The 19,283-nt window shown below is 40.6% G+C and overlaps 1 protein-coding gene across 1 annotated transcript in view; it reads right to left on the reverse strand.

The window, feature by feature from the left end:
• The window catches only part of Cdkal1 (CDK5 regulatory subunit associated protein 1 like 1), a 505,752-nt gene that overhangs the window by 210,279 nt on the left and 276,190 nt on the right, over positions 1-19,283 (reverse strand). Inside the window, exon 11 of the mRNA XM_021216130.2 lies at positions 3,562-3,728. Coding sequence (XP_021071789.1) covers positions 3,562-3,728 — 167 coding nt within the window. The remainder of the gene's footprint in view (positions 1-3,561; positions 3,729-19,283) is intronic.

Genomic DNA, 19,283 nt, shown 5'->3' on the forward strand with positions numbered 1-19,283 from the left:
GAGAGAGAGAGAGAGAGAGAGAGAGAGAGAAAGAAAGAAAGAAAGAAAGAAAGAAAGAAAGAAAGAAAGAAAGAAAGAAAGAAAGAGAAAAGAAAAAAGAAATCAAGCAAGTCACATGGATGTGAAAAGAACAGAATTCGCCCTAATTAAAGTCTATGGTGTGAGGCATCTTCATGGATCACAGAAAGGCCATGTTGTACAAACAGATCTCATATCTTCCCTTCTGGGGTACTAATGTTCAGAGCTAGTATTTCAACAGTAGGTTTCTGATCCAACAGCTTTAGCCCTCACCCCCCTTCCCTTTGTTGCTGTTCGTTGTTTTGATTTTGTTTTAAACTCACAGATATCCACCTGCCTCTGCCTCCGGATTACAGGTGTCCCACCCCTGCCCGGCCTGCTCCTGTTTTTCACTTTCACCATGATGCCCCTGTTAGCACCTTGCCCCTTTTTATTCATTTTTTTTCTTGGTGGCTTCCAAGCACCCTAGGCAAGTCCAGTACACTTTCTGTTGAGTGACATAGGCCCAACGAGAGGACGGTGAAGAAAGGAGAGGCACTGCTAGGCAAGGAATGGGCTGACTATCTTGACTTAGTCTCCTTTCTGAAGCCCTTTGGACCCTTGAACCCAGGGTAACTTTTGTGTCACACAGGGTATATTTGTCAACCACAACACTGATCTACAACAAGGAGGATGGAAGGTACTGTCAAGATGCTAAGAGTTTAATAGCTCTTACTTCCAAAGGTCCAGGATGTTTCCATTGTATGTCTGCCTTTGATCCTTGAATTGGGTTAGATGGCCTATTCTCAAGAAGGCCCATTTATCTTATGGTATTCTTCGTAACATGAAGCCATGACTATCTACAGGCATGCCCTTATCCTCGAAACTCATTTATATCATCATCCTCTGTTGTCCCTATTGCTCAGTGTCATGATTTCAAAGTGTGTGATTTTATGTGGGCTCTACAGTTTTGTTTTGTTTTATGGAGATAACTCTTCCTTTATTCAATCTTTTATACTCATCTACTGAGCACTCTTGATTAAAACAATGGCAGTGAATGAGGAAAGGCCAAGACTGTTTTAAAACAAAGAATAAGAGAGTACAAAATCATGACAATTAGAATTTCTTATCACATTGAGCTGGGGATGGATGGAGCAGAGTTGAGGGCACATACCCAGCATTCCTGGGACCTTGCCAGCACCACGAAAATTAAAAACAAAAAAAGAGCCAGGACTTTTTTACATTTCTAGAATTCATGAACTAACCATTTGGTGTTTTCCGGATACCGAAAAGTTATACTGAACAACACTGTGGTTACTGTAAGGTGTTCCAGAACACCTGGGGGGCGGGGCGGGGGCGGGGCAACAAGTCAGTCACTGCTTTATGTGGTCTGCACTGGCACGTGCTATGAAGACAGCATCTGTGGCTACAATCCCGCCACCAATTAAAATGCTGGCTCCATTCCAAGAGGGACTTGCCTGACACCTTTGTGCTATCTTCTTCTTTTTTCCTTGTGATTTCTTCCTACCTGAATTTTGTCAAAACTACTTTAGAATCTGGATCAACATTCTTTCCAATCTAAAGGAATTTGTATATTATCATCAACTGTGTATCAGTAAAGCCCAACCCCCTTCCTACCAAAGACACATCTAGCGCGTTAGTGGGCCTCCGCCATGCCTGCCTCACACTTCCTGCAAACACAGCGAGACTGCCATAGTTCTGCTTTAACTGAAAGCACTTGCTTTTCTCAAGTGTTAAGTCAAAGTGTTAAGTAGAAGTTGACATGCTTGTGACTCATTTTAAAATAGCAAATTATAATCAGCCAACACTGTATGAAGCATGAAAGTCATTCTCTAAATCACATGTCTACACAAAGACTGAGCTGGGAAAATGTGAAGAACAAACTCGAAACATATCTCCTTCATATATTTCATTACCAGTTTGTCATCAACCCTTGGAAGGGTTTCTAAAATATGCTACTGATATTAAGGTTGCTATATAACAAAACTCTAAACAAGGTCACTGAAATAATTTTTAAAATATATATAGCATGTGTGTCTGCGGTGAGTGTAGGGGAGTGTCAGAGGTCAGAAAAGGGCATCATGGAATACACTGGAACTGTAATTATAGGCAGCTATGAGCCACACAGTGTGGGTGGTGTGAACCAACGCTGGAGGAGCAGTAAGTGTTCTTAATTTTTGAGCCATCTCTCCAGATCCCCACGACCTCTTCCAAGCAATATAGCTAATGTTTAAATAACTATTGGCATTTGGGCAGTAAAATTTAGCAACTATGGTTGCTTTTAGCTTTTTGAAACATAACTTTTCTATACAAACGTAGTACAAAGAACACCCTTAATGAAAAACAAAACTTGTTTTTTTTACTGTCCACGTGACTAACTTGGGCTTGGGTCCCAGACTCTGGATCTACATTAATGTTTCTCAAATAGGAATTGTGGATCCTAGAATGTTCTTTTTCTTTGGAACAACTGCTCCTTTGTCCACATTCTTTGCTTGGCTTTATGTGGTATCTGCCATCAGATACCACAGAGCCTTGGACATGTGCCTAATTTTTTTCTAGTTTGACATTTGGACACCTAATCTAAAGGTCAAATTCTGATGTATAGAGGTCTCTGCCTCCCCTCCTTTGCCTATGGACGAGCCCTGACGTTTCAATGCCTACACTCCTTCGACTCTACTTGATCCCTACTCTCCAGGAGAAAAAAAAAAAAAAAGGTAAAACTGTGAAGTTATCTCCAACTTAAGACACAGCAGTTTTACAAACAGTAACAGAAATACTGACTCTTGATTGCAAAATTAGACCAATATATTTGCAGTTCTCAACTAGGAAAGGTCTCAAACTACGGGATCCAAAAGATTTAACAGTAGAGAATCTAACAAAAAAGACCAAAAAAAAAAAAAACAAAAAAAAGGCAGCAAGCAAAGACCCATGGCCAGGTGCCAGGCACTAAATAACTTAAGTAACATTAAATACTGATGACTATAAGGAGGACTGGAGAGATGGCTCTGTAGCTAAAACATTTGCTACTATTGCAGAGGATCCAAGTCTGCTTCCCAGCAACTGCATGGAGTAGCTCGACTGCCTATAACTCTAGCTCCAGGAAGACAGCCCCATTTTCTGCCCTCCTTGGGAACCCTTATACAAGTGGTGTACACTAATGCAGACATACATAAAAACATTAAAGTGAAAACAAATTGCAAAGTGTGGTAGTTCAAACCTTTAATCCCAGCACTCAGGAGCAGAGGGAAGGCAGATCTCTGAGTTAGAGACCAACACGTTCCAGGCCAGTCAGGTACACACTCACGCGTGTACACACACACACACACACACACACACAAATCAAACATTGAGGAAGTACACAAACATCAATGGGATAAAATGATAGAAAGAGGAGCTTTGCAAGTCTCATTCTCTCTCGGGACTGTGAAACCACAGACACATGTGACAATGGTTCAGAATGAAGCTTGTATGATGATCAAGAGGCTACCACATGGTCTCTGCTGGGGACATCTGTGTCAGCATGTCAATGTGACTTTCCCTTACCTCCAGATGCTCTAAAATATATGGTGGATTTGTCATGCCCAGCCTCAGCATGGCTCCCTCAGGAATCACTTCCACCAACTTCCACAGGAGTGTGGGGAGATCGGTGCCAATGTCTCTGCCATAGGCCCCGGTGTCCTCGCTGGTCAGCCATATCTCACAAACACCCTCTGTGGATTAAAGAGGATAATTAACAACCCCTCACCATACAGCTGCTCACCCTTCTAATGCAGGATTTCTCAGCACTATTATGCAGGCAGGATGGGCGCTCAATTGCAGAGAGAAAGCAGCTTATCCCTCTGTGGCAGTGGGTTATTAAGTTCATTTTATGAACACCAGAGAGTTTCAACAATGTCATAAATTACCAGTGTGCCCTATGAAGTCATTAACATTCACAGCCAATCAGTTCAAGCATGCTTCTCCAAAGCACTGTGATCAAAGCTAGAGCTTTAGACCCACTCAGAGAACACTCATTGAACACCGTAAGCCTGGGAATGGAGACAGTTCCTCCACAGAATAGGAACTCATTAGTCAGCCTGTTACCAACACCCCCCCTCCTCAAAAAAAAAAATGTCAAACACATCTAAGGATTAACTCACAAATTATTAATTATAACAAACCCATTTTGCCCATATTTTAATTTGTCTTCCTTTATTCAATTAAAATAGTGCTCACTTTGATTTCATATTTAAAAAGAAAAAGATGGTTGTGTACAAACTAAGCCTTGGAAACCCTTCTATACTAACTGGTTCAGACCTTAGGAAGGTTTGTTTGTTTGTTTGTTTATGCTGCCATAAGGAGTCCTATCTTTAAATGCTGTGGCTTGAGCTTGGATAGGCAGCATATACCAGGAATCCGAGGCAGGAGGACTGTCCCAAGTGTAAGGCCAATCTAGCTTTCCAAGTTCTGGGTTAGTCTGGACTATAGCAAGCCCTTGTCTCAGAAAGTAAAACTAAGCAGATAGTTACAGTTCATAATAGGAGCCCTCCAAAAACCCTGAGAGAATACTTTTGGATCACCTAGTGCTATTAACAATGATTGAAACAGAACGGGCATCAGCCACCAAGGTTCCCTGACAGACACACAGACCCGTCCTGACAGACACACAGACCCGTCCTGAGCCCATATGCAGTGAGAGGATTAGCTGATATTAAAAGGCCAACTGATTCAAAAGGTTAAAGTAAACAAAATGAGTGTGAAGTTAGGTCAGGCTCATTTTATCCCTTGCTTATAAAGACCTCAACATACAGGGACATTAATGTAGTCTCCAGTGGGAAACATGAAAGAAGTTTCTAGAAACTATCTTAAAATTGACACTTCATGACGGAGGACTTTCAAAGGATATTCAAATTGTAATAGCCAAGAGAGGCAACAAATGAACACGAATAGATTCCAGTTCTACAGAAGAATGCCCACAACAAAGCTGTTAATTATCAGCAACACAACCCACAGTTTGGCGCTAACAGCTCCAGAAACTATTCTTTCTTTAGATAACAATTATATATTTTATTATTTTCAAACCTGCAAAAATAACTCTGTACCTGACTCAGGGGACCCCAGGGTAGCTGTGAACGCTGGCTCAGTTTTGACTTGAGAATCAAGAATTAGCAACAAGAACAAAATCTATTCAAGTTCAGTTAAAAACAAAAAGGGGGATGGTTTCAGTATTAAAATCAGTAATGTAGCTGAGCGTGGTAGGGACACCTTTAATCAGAAGGCAGAGGCAGGCAGATCTTGGAAGCCAGGCTGATTTAGATAGTGAATTCTAGGCCAGACAAGGCTACACAGTGAGACCTTGCTTGGCTCAAAGCCAAAACCCAACCACCAAAATAAGTAATGCTAGGAATATCTTATATGCTTCCTCATTTTGAATGTACAGCTTCCAGAAATAATAAGCCTCCAAAGAAATAAATATGGCACGTATGAACACTGCCTTTAATTTTTTTTATTTTTCTATTGAAAATGTTGTATGTCAACACCTGCTCACCTCAAGGCCCAAGGAGCAAAATGTCTAATGGGCAGGAAGAATTTAAGAGGCGAGTGCTATGAGATGCTGTCTTCTGAGCACAGCGGCTTTCTGAGGACACCACCAGTCAGCACTCCAGGAGGCAACAGTAACTCACTGGGGTTGCACACTCAAAAGAGGAGAGGACAAGGACAGCGGGTGGCTTGTCTAGGGAGAAAGAAGGGAGTTTGACATGGGTAGCATTGGAAACGCAATAATCACAAATTCAAGAAGCTAGTGGGAATGAGCTGGTCTTTTATATACGATCCTACGGAAAGGGGCACAGCCTTGAGGAAAGAAAAATGGTTGTTGTCATGGAGACTGGGTGGAGACCAGTAGTTTTAAAAACCCCCTCCTTTTTGATAGGGTAGGACTTACACCCCTCACAAGCTCCCCATCTTGGTGACTGAGAATAAGAACTCTCACCCAGTGAACAACTTGGAACTTGACTCTGCTCTTTTTCTCCAATTCTGGGCTCAGTCATGAAGCAGACCACCTGTAACCTCCTGACTTTTGAGTTGTGAGCCAATCAGAGGCTAGCCCAGCTATGGGGAATGAGGGGTGAGCGCTCCTGCTCGTCAGTGAGTCTGAACATAGAACCATCAATGTGCTTCTGACTGTATGATGGAGCTAGGATGCATATACATGTATGAAATTGTCTAAAATAAAAGGAAACTCAGAAGGTGTCCCAATTAACGCACTCATGCAAATCCAGCTCTTTGTAAAGACAGGGCGGGCTTCATGTACCAGAGTCTGGCCTAGACAGAGTGTACTCTGTAGCTGAGGCTGCTGCAAACCTATGGCTAGCATCCTGCCTCAGGCCCCAAACAAGACTGAACTACCAAGCCAGGATTCATACAACCTGCTTTAAAAGAAATTGTAATTTAAAAAATAGAAAAGCTCCAAGAAAAAAGATGGCCAAGTAACAATGTAAACACATTTAAAAACATTCTGAGAGAGGTTATAAAAACAGGACATTAACTGTGATTTTCCAGTTACTGGCATTTGAGCAACACAATGTGAATATTTTTAAATGAAAAGAATCTTAATTTATAATTTTTCCATCCAAATGGTTCCACATAAGCCTTATGTAGAAAGAGCAAGCTCCTGGAACAGTGCCCTCTCTGTTGCTAGATGAATATAGAGGGGAAATCGCTCTGGACAGAATGGAAATAGCATCCACTGTAAAGAGCAGCGGTCTGCTCTCAGAACTGCAAAGGTGGGGAGCAAGAGATCGGGGGGGGGGGCTGCAACCTTCAGTTAAATCATACCAGGGAAGCAGCTGGAATACTAAATCAGCACAACAGAAGCAGTCATTTCTATGTCCCTAAGACAGAGGCTGCTACAGTACCCAGGCTGGAGGGGACTAAGTGAGTTGAGTGGTAAGCCCTGGCCTTGACACTCTTACCCTGGCACATCAGTCTTAAAGCATGTCAAAGACCTGCTATGAATCCACAAGCTTCAGATTTTGTAAGGCTATCTTCCAGTCATTCATTCTAGTAAGAGGGGATGCCTCGCATTTTACCAGCAAGAAGTTATTACGAAATGAAAGTACAGCCAGGTGGAATCCCCAGCCTCCTGCCTGGTGTTCCCTGAAGCCTCGTGATTATGCATATTGCAAGCAGTCCCTCCCAGACTAAGCTTGTGCATGAATGCGATGGGGAAGCTGGGGCTGCAGTCACCATAAATGGATGGCCTTGCACTGAGGTACAGACACGTTCATGTCTGCAAACTTAATTGGCCCCACTTACAGACAGCAGTGCTTGCCTGAATGGCTGCAATCCTTCAGGACTTTATTTGTCCGTGCCTAATGTTTGCCCATAGCTGATACCAATTGGGATGAAGCTTCTGTATTCTAAGACTGCCTATCACAGAGGCACTGTCGGGACAGTGGGGCAGATACGTGAAACTATCTGTTCACTTCTTGGGGAGGAGTGGGACTGGCCTGAAAGCCTAGGATACCAGCCCCAAAGAGACAAACCCAGCCACACTGGAACTTAACTTCAACTCTGAAAATGAAGAACATAAAATGAAAAACAGAAGTATGAATGACATCACTAGCAACTCCCATGCCTGTAAAAATCAATATGAACAAAACCATACAAACTACCATTCCCTTCCAAAAAGAAGCTTTATATTTTCTGAATCCGCTCTACTATCCGAGTTCCACTCACTTCCCCAAACAGCTTTGTCCACCTGACATTCTGAAGTATGCCAGACTCATCAGGTCATAGTAACCTTGCAGATTGCTTTGATACACATCCTGCGGCTAGGAAGCGATGAGGTGCACTTTGCAGGGGAATCCCCTCTGTAACAAGTTAACCAGCAAGCCCAGTATCATCTGTCCCAACAGACCAAGAACTCATGAGGCAACACCTCCAACTCCAGCTGCTTCTTCACAATTAGAGACAAGGCCAACAGATGGGTTCCCAACACTGCTCCGCAGTAAACTGAGATGACAAAAGATGGAAAACACAGAGGCATAAAGGGTTAATAAAAGAATGATCATATCCTCAATAAAATATTTTTACAACAAAAAAATCCTGTTAAAAAAAAATCAGAATTTGTTAAAACTCAACTCAAAGAGTCTCTGTATGAGCGACTCAATAACAATTAACACATAGATGGAGACCAACCTCCTCTGTTTCAAAAGTGAGACGTTTCTAATAGATCGTGCTTTGTCACTGGGGAAAAGTTCTACAACAGAAACTGGATTCAATTATTCTATTGTTAGAAAAACTTCAGTAACAAAGATTACAGAAACTAGGAGCTACAGAGATGATTCCGTGGTTAACAGCACTTGCTGAAAAACCCTGAGGGCTGGAGTGCAGTTCCCAGCACCCATAGAACAAGCCAAGCATTCCAAACATGCCTGTAATCCCAGCTCTGGAGGAGTGGAGGCAGGAGGATTTCCCAGACTTCCTGGCTTCTATTCTGACCCAGAAAACATGGGCCCCAGGCCCAAGGAGACACTCTGCCACAAGGAAAGAACTGGAAGGTGATAGGGGAGACACTAACTCCCTCGTCGCTCCTCAATACATATGTGCGCCACAAACACGCATGTGCCCATACTCTCAAACACAGGAGGTAAATAAATTTACCTTTAAAGCTATAACATCAAACAGTGATTAGGAGAATCTTAGTAAAAAAAGGCAATAAAGTATAATCCCATACCAATACTGATACTGTGCATGTGCAAAGACGCCTACATCAATCTAAACTTAAGCCTGTCCTCTTGGAATCTGCCCCACCTCTCTTCTCCCATCTCTTGGGTTTGCTCCCCATTCCTATCTTTCTGACTTGCCCTTCCTCTCGTTGGTGACATCTGATTTGTTCCTCACCATTCTATTCTAGGTTTTTTCCTTGCAGTAAACCAATTTGGAATTTGTTCTATTTATACACTGTGCATTAAGTTACCTGACCTTGCCTCGTCCTGCTGTATGGATTGCTGTGCATATTAGATTTTATGAACTCCTTCATAAAATTTAACTTGGAAAGTTCACAAGCAAATTGGCTGTTGCTTAAGCACCTGAAGGGTCATTAGTAATGACGTGGACAGTGCACCCCATTTAGCCCACTCATTTAAATAGACATTTCAGATCCTGTACTGACATCTGTAAGTTCATGTTTTTGTTACAGATTGGGGGTGGGGCAAATAATCTTATTTGAAGGGAACATCATAGTAAGACCAGCCTACTGTATGCTACATCCCCAAACCTTTAGTTTTGGAAGCAAAATCTAAGCATGCAGCTCAGGCTGCCCACAAACTTAGTATTCTCTATCCTAAGTCTTCTAAATACTGAGATTATAGGTGCATGCCACACCTGGCCAATGCTTCTGTTATTAATGCTCTCCAGGCTGATTGTTTCTGAGTTTCAGCTTTTTTTTTTTTTTTTTTTTCCAATGAACTGTAGAAACTCACACAGATAGCCAATTGCCAGTGAAGTAGCTGCAGGCTCCAAGTAAGGTTTCCTCCAGAGCCCCCAGTCACTGTCCCAGGCTTCTGTTTGTAGGTCTATGAGCAGGACTTGTTGCTTAGGGGAGAAGTGTGATCTTGACAGGCTTGGTTCATTTAAGTCTTTGTTTCTAGTACATGGCTTTCTCCCGTTACATATGACTTTAACCACATGCATGCCCAATTATGCACAGGTGTAAGTTGACAAGGAATTTTCCCCAAAAGTTCATTTGGAGGAATTACTTTGTCTTACTTCAAAAGTACCATCAAACCTCATTGATCGGCTCAGAGTAGATGAATACAATGCCATCAGTTCCAGAATATCCTTCAGGATGTATATGGCAAGACAGGTGAGAATTGCTAGGAAGAAGGAGGTCAAAGGGAACCAACGCTGCCTTTGAGGGGGGATGAGTTTAGGGATTGCTTAGGCATACTTTCAAGGCAGGGAGGAGTCTCAAGTTGATAGGTGCTTTGTTGGAAAAGCGATTCATGTTGTGTACCAGGCCAAATTCAGTCCCAAGTTGTGACCTACCTCTGCCTTTGACGGCCGCTGAGTATTTTATAGAAATGATGCATTTTCATGATAGTCTAACTCATAGATCACCATAAACACAAAAAGCAACTGTTTACCTAGTTCTCTAATGATATGCCTATAGTATATTTTTACCCAAACTCCCCTAATCTATGAATTAAACTAAAAAAGAACTACACTGTGCTCATGTAGTCTGTCAAAGGATTCCCCTACTAGTAAAATACTTATGCTGTCTTCCAGACGGTACCAGCTGCAGCTTGTCCGTGGCTCTGCAGATCAAAACCGCACCTTCTAACCTGCTTCTGCAGGAGAGTAACTGATAAATAACCCTGTGAGGCTGCAAAGAGAGGGTCATCCTGAAGCCCAGGCTAGTCCCCAGCAGATGCCCATGATGACAAATGTGGGACCTCTGAAATCCTGGGTAAACTGTTCACTTGAGCCACATTAATGATGACACAAAATTCATCTAAAAAGAAATATTGTAGCAGGCCTTCTAATGCCCTGAAGAATGCATTAAAACTTACATAACATTATCCTGCAACTAGGAAAACTGATGATGCACATGGGCTCTGAATCCACAGGCAAGGTACATCTTACAGTGCAGGACATCAACTGAGAGAAACAAACCCCATGAGTTCCCAGCTGGCCTGGAGCCATCTGCCAATGTGGAAAGGAGCAGACTCAACAGAGCCCGATAGCCCGGCTCCCTTTCAGAGAAGGGAGGTTAGAAAGTTAGCATTCACACTGTTGAGTACTTGGAGAGAGGCACAGAGACATCTGCACTTAAAGTGCAGCAAATTCTTGCCACCACTCTCCAGCAAAATGATGGTCTGAGCAGGTACAGGAGGACGATCAATCCCAGTGTGAGAAAAACAATTATGAGAAAGAAGTAGGGTAAATACCTAGAACACCACAAAGGACTAGGAACAGCCAAGGTTCCCACAAGCAACAAGAAAGACTGGTATGGGTCACCAAACTGAGTCTTTATAGGGAATTATATAGAATTATACAGAATTATAAAGAAAATTTCTGTTAAAACTTAATAGTGCTCTGGATTTATATTAGGAGACCTTAAAACACTTAAAACAATCAAACTGCTTTCAAAGACCTTAACTATATGGCAGAATGAAGCTAAATAAATAAATAAAGTAGCAGAGCAGACTCAATACTCAAAAATACACACTCCAAAATGTCTAGCACCCTCCAGGAATACCAGACATGTAGAAAGGAAATACTAATTGTGAGTTTTTGTCTGGTTATAACGAATCAGTGGTAATAGTGTGGCAAATGATGGGATCCCAGAAGGACACAAAAAGAGCTACTGTAAACATGGCCCATACTTTCACAGATACACACACAAAGAAAGATGGTGCACCCATAATTTTGGCATTCTGAGACTGAGGCACAAGGATCATGATTCTGATGCTTGCCTTACATGATCTTTCTAGATCAATAGGGATGTCTGGAGGAACGAAATGAGGAAGTCAGGAAGACTAGCAGGAAATAAAAAAGCAAATAAAAAATAAGAATGAGCGACAGAGGGCAAAAATACACACATACACAGAGATATAAGAAAGTGCATACAGATAAATATGGAAGTCTTCTCAGAGTCCATGGGCCAGAATATAATGGGAGCTACAAAGTCAGGGAAAATAACTATTGGATGTAACATGGGAGGTGGAAGAAAAACAAGGTTCTTCAGACCAACCACACTGTGGGACTGTATTACCTGCAGACCTGTAACTCCATATCATTACCACCACCGTCAGCAAAGACCTTACGCAGAAGAAAAACCATGAACAAAGATGATAGCAGATGAGAATGGCAGGAGGGCTAAGTGTGTGGCCCTCCATGTAAAATATACCTTAATTTTTATCTCTTGACAGTAAAGGTGTGCTAAAGTTACTGACTGTGCAGTCCTCACTCTGCAAACATATGATGATGGCAGGAATAACTCACAAGAGAAAGAAATGGAAATGTGATTACATGGAGATACGATTAAAGTAAGTAACCAGAACAAGGTACCATTGAAAAAAAGACTGATAAGTTATGGGTGTTAGTTAAGCCCTAAGGAAGCTGCCAATCAAAGAATAAAACAAATAGGTATTGCAAACAAGGAAAAAGTGGAAATAAAATGGAATTCTAACACACTGCCTTAAAAAAGGGCAAAATAGAAAGAAGGAAGGTCACAGGGCCATAGCAAGACTCATCAATAGGAGGAGCAGGAGCAGCGAGAGGAGGGGGTCATAGCAGGTGCCACAAACATCTGTCCATAGTTCTCCTAAAACTATTTGAAGTAACTGTGATGAAGTGTTAAGATGTGATATATGTGGTATCTTTTAACTGTGCTAATTTAGTTTTTTCTTACTTTGTAAACAAGTCTTACAATTTTAATGACAATGATCTGACTAAACAAACTTTGTTGAAGTTCATCATCTTTCTAGTTTATAAAACACTTAGGCCTCTGTAAGCATAATTAGGAGCAAGTGACCTTCATTAAATCCTTCTTATTAATTTCTTATTAAATATCATCTATGTGAAGCTAATTTAGAGGGCTAATATTCAGTATTTTTAAATAAAATGGTAATGCTTCTCTAGCCCAAGGGTAGAAATCAGAATGACATTTTAAAACTATCACCTCAGAAGAGACAAAAATGATCATTTTCCATCATCAATAACTCAAGGTTTTAGGCATATGCCTGTCATCTCAGCACGTGGGAAGTGAAGCCAAGAAGACGTCAAGTTCACAGACAGGCTTACTGGGAGCTGGGATAACTGTGTTTGAGTGTGTGAGCACCATCTCTCCTCACAGTCTTTGTCAGGCTTACTAAAACCACCCACCCCATTCTATTTTTAATACTGTGTGTAATACTCCCTGGTTATTAGTCAATGAGTGTCAATTAAAAAATGATTTTAAAAATCAGTAAAACCTAGGTAATAAATACAAAAAGATTTTAGTTTATTTTCACCCCTAGATCAGAAAGGTTGTCCTAAGACTGTACAGTAACCAGAGGTGGAGCTTTATCAGAATTAATCTCCCTACTTTCAAGAAAACAGTCCAATGGCCTTTTTTCTTAGGGAGCAGGGTGTCATTTTAGGGACTCCAGAAGACCATCTACAAAACTTTAGCCATAACCACTACAACAGGATAAATAGTAACTAGAACATGAGAGGAAAGGTTTGGTAATGTTAAAAATGAGGAACAGTGAATAAAACCCAAATAAAACCTCAATAACATGAAATGCTATAAGCCACTGTCCACGGATTCCAGCCATAGGAGTGGCTGAGCATGGCAGGGCAGATGGGCCACAAAGGTGACTTCAGCAAAGTACGCTGGAGTTGAAAGATTTAGAACAAAACCAAAGACGTAAAATATATGACTTTCTAATATCAACTGCAGGTTTCAATGATTACATGTTAGAAATATCAAGCTAATTCAAATTTCTGATTAACATACATTCAATTTGTATTCTTCCATTTCCCACGAGATGGCCATTAGAGCATTTTCAATTACACAGGTGGCTATCAAACTTTTGTTGGAAACACTTAGAATTCAGAACTGCCTACAGTGAAGTGCTTTGACACTTAATGGGAATTACACTCACACCGTGAGGTAGCTAGCAACAGACGGCACTTTCTTTTACACACTTAACAAATAGAAATGGAAGTTTCCATAGCTTTGTGATCATGGGCCTCTACACCTCAAACAGTTTATAGTTCACACACTTTTATTTGTCTTTGTTTTGGCATTGCTTACTGAAATTCTCAAAATTTTATTACAAATAAAAAATAAACACTTGCAAATTGCTAACTCTGTAATAATCCTATTGTGTAGTATCTTTAAATCATTTCTCTCAAGGAAAGATAATGAAATGGTATTAACAAAGTAACAAAATTAACTTAATGTACATGAATATTTATAATCTCTCAATCCCCTCCCATAAAATCATTATGCAGAAATGTACCATGTTTCTCTGTTTCTATAACCACAATATTACTGTGGCATTAACTATAATTTGTAAACAAAATAAGAGTGCTTATGATAATTGCTCACTTTGGCCAAAAGTTAGCCAACTATAGCAAAAGCATTTTTGTTTGGTTATTATTTTCTGAGTGATTTATTTACTTTTATTAAATCTTAAACCTTTTCTAAGAAATTTTATTTCAATACTTCAAACTTGAGTTCAAATAGTCTACAAATACCCTTGCAGAAGAGAAGTGGAAAGCTTCATTTTGTATTCCGCTCATCAGAGGCTGTGTTTTATTCCATGTGGCTTCAACTGAAGCTGAAGGTCCTGGGGAGGTTGTAATTGATCAGCTAACGGATGATCCCTAGCAGTGTCAAATGGATGACATAAAGAGGAACCTCACAGCCTTCCCTGTAACTCATGTCTGTGCATGTTCATTGTGTATTGTCTCTTAACCTCAGCATCAACTGAATGAAAGATACAGGAAGATGAAGGTTGCACAGTTTTGTTCACAGATCTACCTCCTGCCAAAAACAGTGCCTGGGAAAATCCATTCTATTTGGTCAAATGAACAAATGAATAAATCAAGAGAAAGAAGAAATGCATTAAGGTGTAAGGAAGGCCAGGGCAATGACTTGGGATGAGAAAAAGTGGTAAGATACTACGTCTGAGAGCGGTTACATCTGAGATGTGTTTATGTGACCAGAATACGTAAAAGTAACAATATTATAACTAACAGAAAACATAAATCTATTCTCACTCTAATAAAAAGCATACCAGAAAAAAACATAGAATGCATGCATTCGAAAGGGAAAATCTTAGAACAGTATATACAAATAAATTTTTTTCATTACATCTACAGTTCAAAACAGAATTTTAGAATAGAAACATTTATAGCAGCTAAACTGTCAACTTGACCCAACTTAGAATCTCCTAGAACAGCCTTTAGGTATGAGTACTTATGTGTAGGACTGAATTCACTGCATAAACTAATGCAAAAAGACCCACCCACTGTGGGCAGCACCATCCCCATGGCCTGGTATACAGGTTTGGAAATTTTCTCCTTGAAACAAATGAAGAAACCAATCAAAAGCAGGTTTGTGGATTCCAGTTCCAATGGAGTATCTACATAGTTCAATCTAAAAAACATTAAAACAAAAGGAAGGAAAACCTGCTCACTAGAAAGCTGGCAACCCCCTGCTGTACAGGGAATGCTGGGAAGTAGCTCTCTGCTCTGCGGCCAGCAGAAGAAAAATGCAACTGCATACTACCCAGTACACCTCTAGTAATCAGAGCAGCAATGGGAAAGATGAAGACAAAACCACTTATGTCCCCCCAAAAGTTTACAGATAGCCAGGCCTTTTCCAGTAACTACCACTTAGGACAGAAAGACCCTAAATGCACCCAATATAAACTGCAAGGCTGTTGAATGTCATGGTAAAAGAAAAAAATTGAGGAGAAACAGTTTTAAGATTAATTAATTTTTACTGATTTGTATCTCCATGTGGATCTGTGGAGCAGTGGTTTGTTTGTGTCTTTTGTTTTTTTGTTTTTTTTTTGGGGGGGGGTGGTGTGCTTCCATAATGGTCTTGTGAAGTTTACTTATAAGGTCAACAGGATTAAAATCAGGCCACTGGGCTTATATCATCAGGGGGCAATCCCCACCTAATTGTTTTTATCAAGACGTCTGATACAGGATCTCACATTGTAAGTCAAGACAATATTTCCTACCTCAGCCTCCCAAATGGTGGCATCACGGGCTGGGTTTAAGAAAACAGTGTGTATGGAAAATGAAATGCATACAGTGTTTTCCCTGAGAAACAGCTTAATATGCTACACTATTAGAAAATATCTTCTTTATCTTTATCCAATGAAAACACACACACACACACACACACACACACACGAGAGAGAGAGAGAGAGAGAGAGAGAGAGAGAGAGAGAGAGAGAGAGAGAGAGAGAGAGAGATTGATTAGCCAGGAAGGAAAATCTATAGAGAAGGACCCAATTCCCTAATCAGTCAACATCTTAACCAATGGCTGCAGTTGGCTCCACAAACAATACCATACTCCACACCCTGAGCATCACACTAAGAACACAAGGCTGAAGGAGACACATCCCTATCTTGTACCAGTGTCCCACTGAGGTAATGTGACCATGAACACCTGGCTGGTGATCTTCTGTACCCTTAAAGCCAAGGAGCTGCGTGCAGGCCTGGGCTATCCTGTGTCCTCATAGGAAGACTCTCCAACCCAAAAGAAGCTCATATTAGCTCCTGAGTCAATCAACAGTCACTTCCTGACTTAATTAAAAAAATTTTGTCTTTTTTTTTTTTAACTACTATAATCAGGATAATGGTTCATAGAATGCCTTCAACATTATTGGTGTCTCAAATAACAAACTACCTTTTACTTAAGAAAAAGAAAGAAAGAAAAAAAAAAAAAGGTTAAATAACGAATGAACTCAGACTGGAGAAATCTCTACTGACCACAAAATTGCTTTCAATGACACTCAAAGCTATTTTACTATAAAGGCCCTCAAATTACCAATATGCAAATTATCTTCATGCCAGAAATGTACCAAATATTCTAAGATTCACAGTGCTTAAAAATATTCACCCAACTGGTATGATTTCAGATTAAAGAAAATAAGGACTGTGTAATTATATACACTTACCTTGACAAAGAGAAAGCAATCTGTGATTAGAACATAGCAATTAGTTAGAGAATGCTTCACATGGATTTAATTACCCATCCGTCTCCATGCAGCTCAATTACTTTTATCTCATCGCATCAGTAAAAGATTCCTGCCGGAGGCAACTGCCAGTCATGTATTTATAAGGCTTCTAGACTTTACAGTGAATACATTATTGCATTCGGGCACATGTGCTAACGTTACAGTGTAGAGACATTCTTAATTTTAGGTTTCCAGTTTTAGCTCCTGATTATCTCATTCCTTTTCAAGAGTCAACTACCATCCAGATTGCAAACCCATGGCATCACAGCTGCTGTGGGGATGCTGTTGACACACACAGTACCTGTTTATTTTAGTCCTGGAGAAGCCAAAGTGAAAAACCCCAAACTTACCTTATTGCTTGAGAGCCAACAACACAGTCCTCCCCACCCAAGGCTAACCAAAGTTTTCATTTCGCTCAACTCTGCCCTTTGAGAAGGCAAGGGTCTTCTGGGAAGGAATTCGTGAAATAGAAAGATAGCACCTTCCATTTTTCCTTGATTTGTTATGAAAGGTACACAACTTGGAAATCCAGCCCCCGAGGCTTTGATTCCACCCCCCTTTGTCAACTCATGCTCAGTGTGGCTGGGAAATCACTCAGTGGACCAGAGAGCTAATCACCATCTCATTTGCCTGCAGGCTTCTGCCACACAATGAAACTCATCAGCACAAGACACACCTAGGAAAGAGCCTGGCTCACAGAAAAGACATACATAAATGGGTACCTATACACTCTCCACCCCACAGCCCTGGGGGAACCCAAGACTGTACAAACCCACAGAAACACAGGCCTCTCAGAAACTAAGAAGAAAAGATATCTGTCCTTCTATGAGGAAGCATCTTTGGCTTTGGTTAGAAACTGCCTTTCCTTAAAAGTCAGTTTTTCTAACTCCAGAGATTTGGTAGTAAAGTTTGGCCATATTGTTGTTTAGAACCAACAGAGGTGACACCCTTCTACTGAGGAAATCGAGTCCTGGCCAAGGGGTCTTATGTCATTTCCACTGATAGAATTCCCAAGAGTCTACCCAGAGGTAGGTCTCGCAAATCATCAGGAACCTGCCTATCTTTCTGTCTCTGCCCAAGTCCAAGTTCCTTCTGCTTAAGCTTAAATACGAACAAAACTGAAATGTCTAGGGTTACCACTCCCACATTTTCTTTAATTCCATCTCTTATGCCTTGGGAAGCTACATCAGGAACTCGATGGCAAGACTTAGCAAGTAATAATGACTGTGACAGTCCTGTCATGTGTTTCAGAAGATAGTGTAAGTTTCTGATTGAAAATTTTCCTATTGAAGTAAGGTGATTCCCCTAAATCCCTTAGAGGGAAGGGTTACTTTTACTCCAATTTAAAAAAATTTCAGAAATTTCCCTCCTGAATTTAGGTGTCATTTACCCTAAGATTTCCTTTTCCCCAATTATTGATTCCTAAAAGAAATAAATAAAGGCTCTGGGCTATTCTAAGTAGCTTAGAAATAGTTCACACATTTCCATGTTTTGTAAATCATGCTACATTTGGAGAGACAATTCAGAGAGGACAGGAATGATATCAGACAGGATTTAATGGTTTCGAGTGGGTACTTTGTAAAGCACAGAGGGAAGAAATCCCTTAAAATCTGAGATACGTATCAATATATGTGAAGATAAAATATACTACCAATGCTTTCTTCCCATGACCGAGCTACATCCTAGATGTTGCTTCTCAAAAAGCTATGATCAGCAAAAATGTTTTCTCAAAGTCCCAAGGTTTCTGTGGTTAGAAAATGAACCTTACTAGGTAATCAGAAGTCGGGTTCTAACCACATGCTTCATCAACACCCAACAGTAGCACTTGGAACTATTGACTAGTTCACAGGAACAAGATAGTTTTGTTAGAGCACCTCCTCTGGTTCTTTCTTGTTAGGCAGAGGGGTGAACACACTAGCATTTCCTATGGTCTTGTGTAGATAATGGGCATAGTGACATTGGGTTGTTAGAGTGGACTATCAATTTACCAATAAAAGTCTCAGCCTGGGACCTGAAACCTGGCACAAGGACAATAATTAGATAACAGTAATTCTTCGAAGACTAATAATTTCAAAGATGAACTATAACTAAACAGTGCACAGATGTCAATCAAGGCCTATACCCTTATAACCTAGAGGAGAGGAACCCACACTATAAAGGGTTTTGTGGTAGCCTAAGTGACAACTCTGACTGTATGAAGGACTCTAGAATATGCCTTAACTAAGTCTCCCCAGACATGATATTAAACGAATTCTAACACTTCAGGGTTTCATATAATTAATAAATGACATAATTTACAGACGAAAAGCAATTTGTATTCTCCCTGGCCCATGTAAAACAACAGAAGAACAGTATTGGGTACTTATCCATCCCATGTTTCAACATGAGCTTTCTTTGATGGACCAAGGGCCATTGTCATGAGGAGAAAAAAAGAAGAGAGAAGAAGAAGAGAGAAGAAGAGAGAAGAGAGAAGAGAGAAGAGAGAAGAGAGAAGAGAGAAGAGAGAAGAGAGAAGAGAGAAGAGAGAAG

This window comes from Mus pahari, chromosome 16 (assembly GCF_900095145.1).
Source record: "Mus pahari chromosome 16, PAHARI_EIJ_v1.1, whole genome shotgun sequence".
NCBI classification, from domain to species: Eukaryota; Metazoa; Chordata; class Mammalia; order Rodentia; family Muridae; genus Mus; species Mus pahari.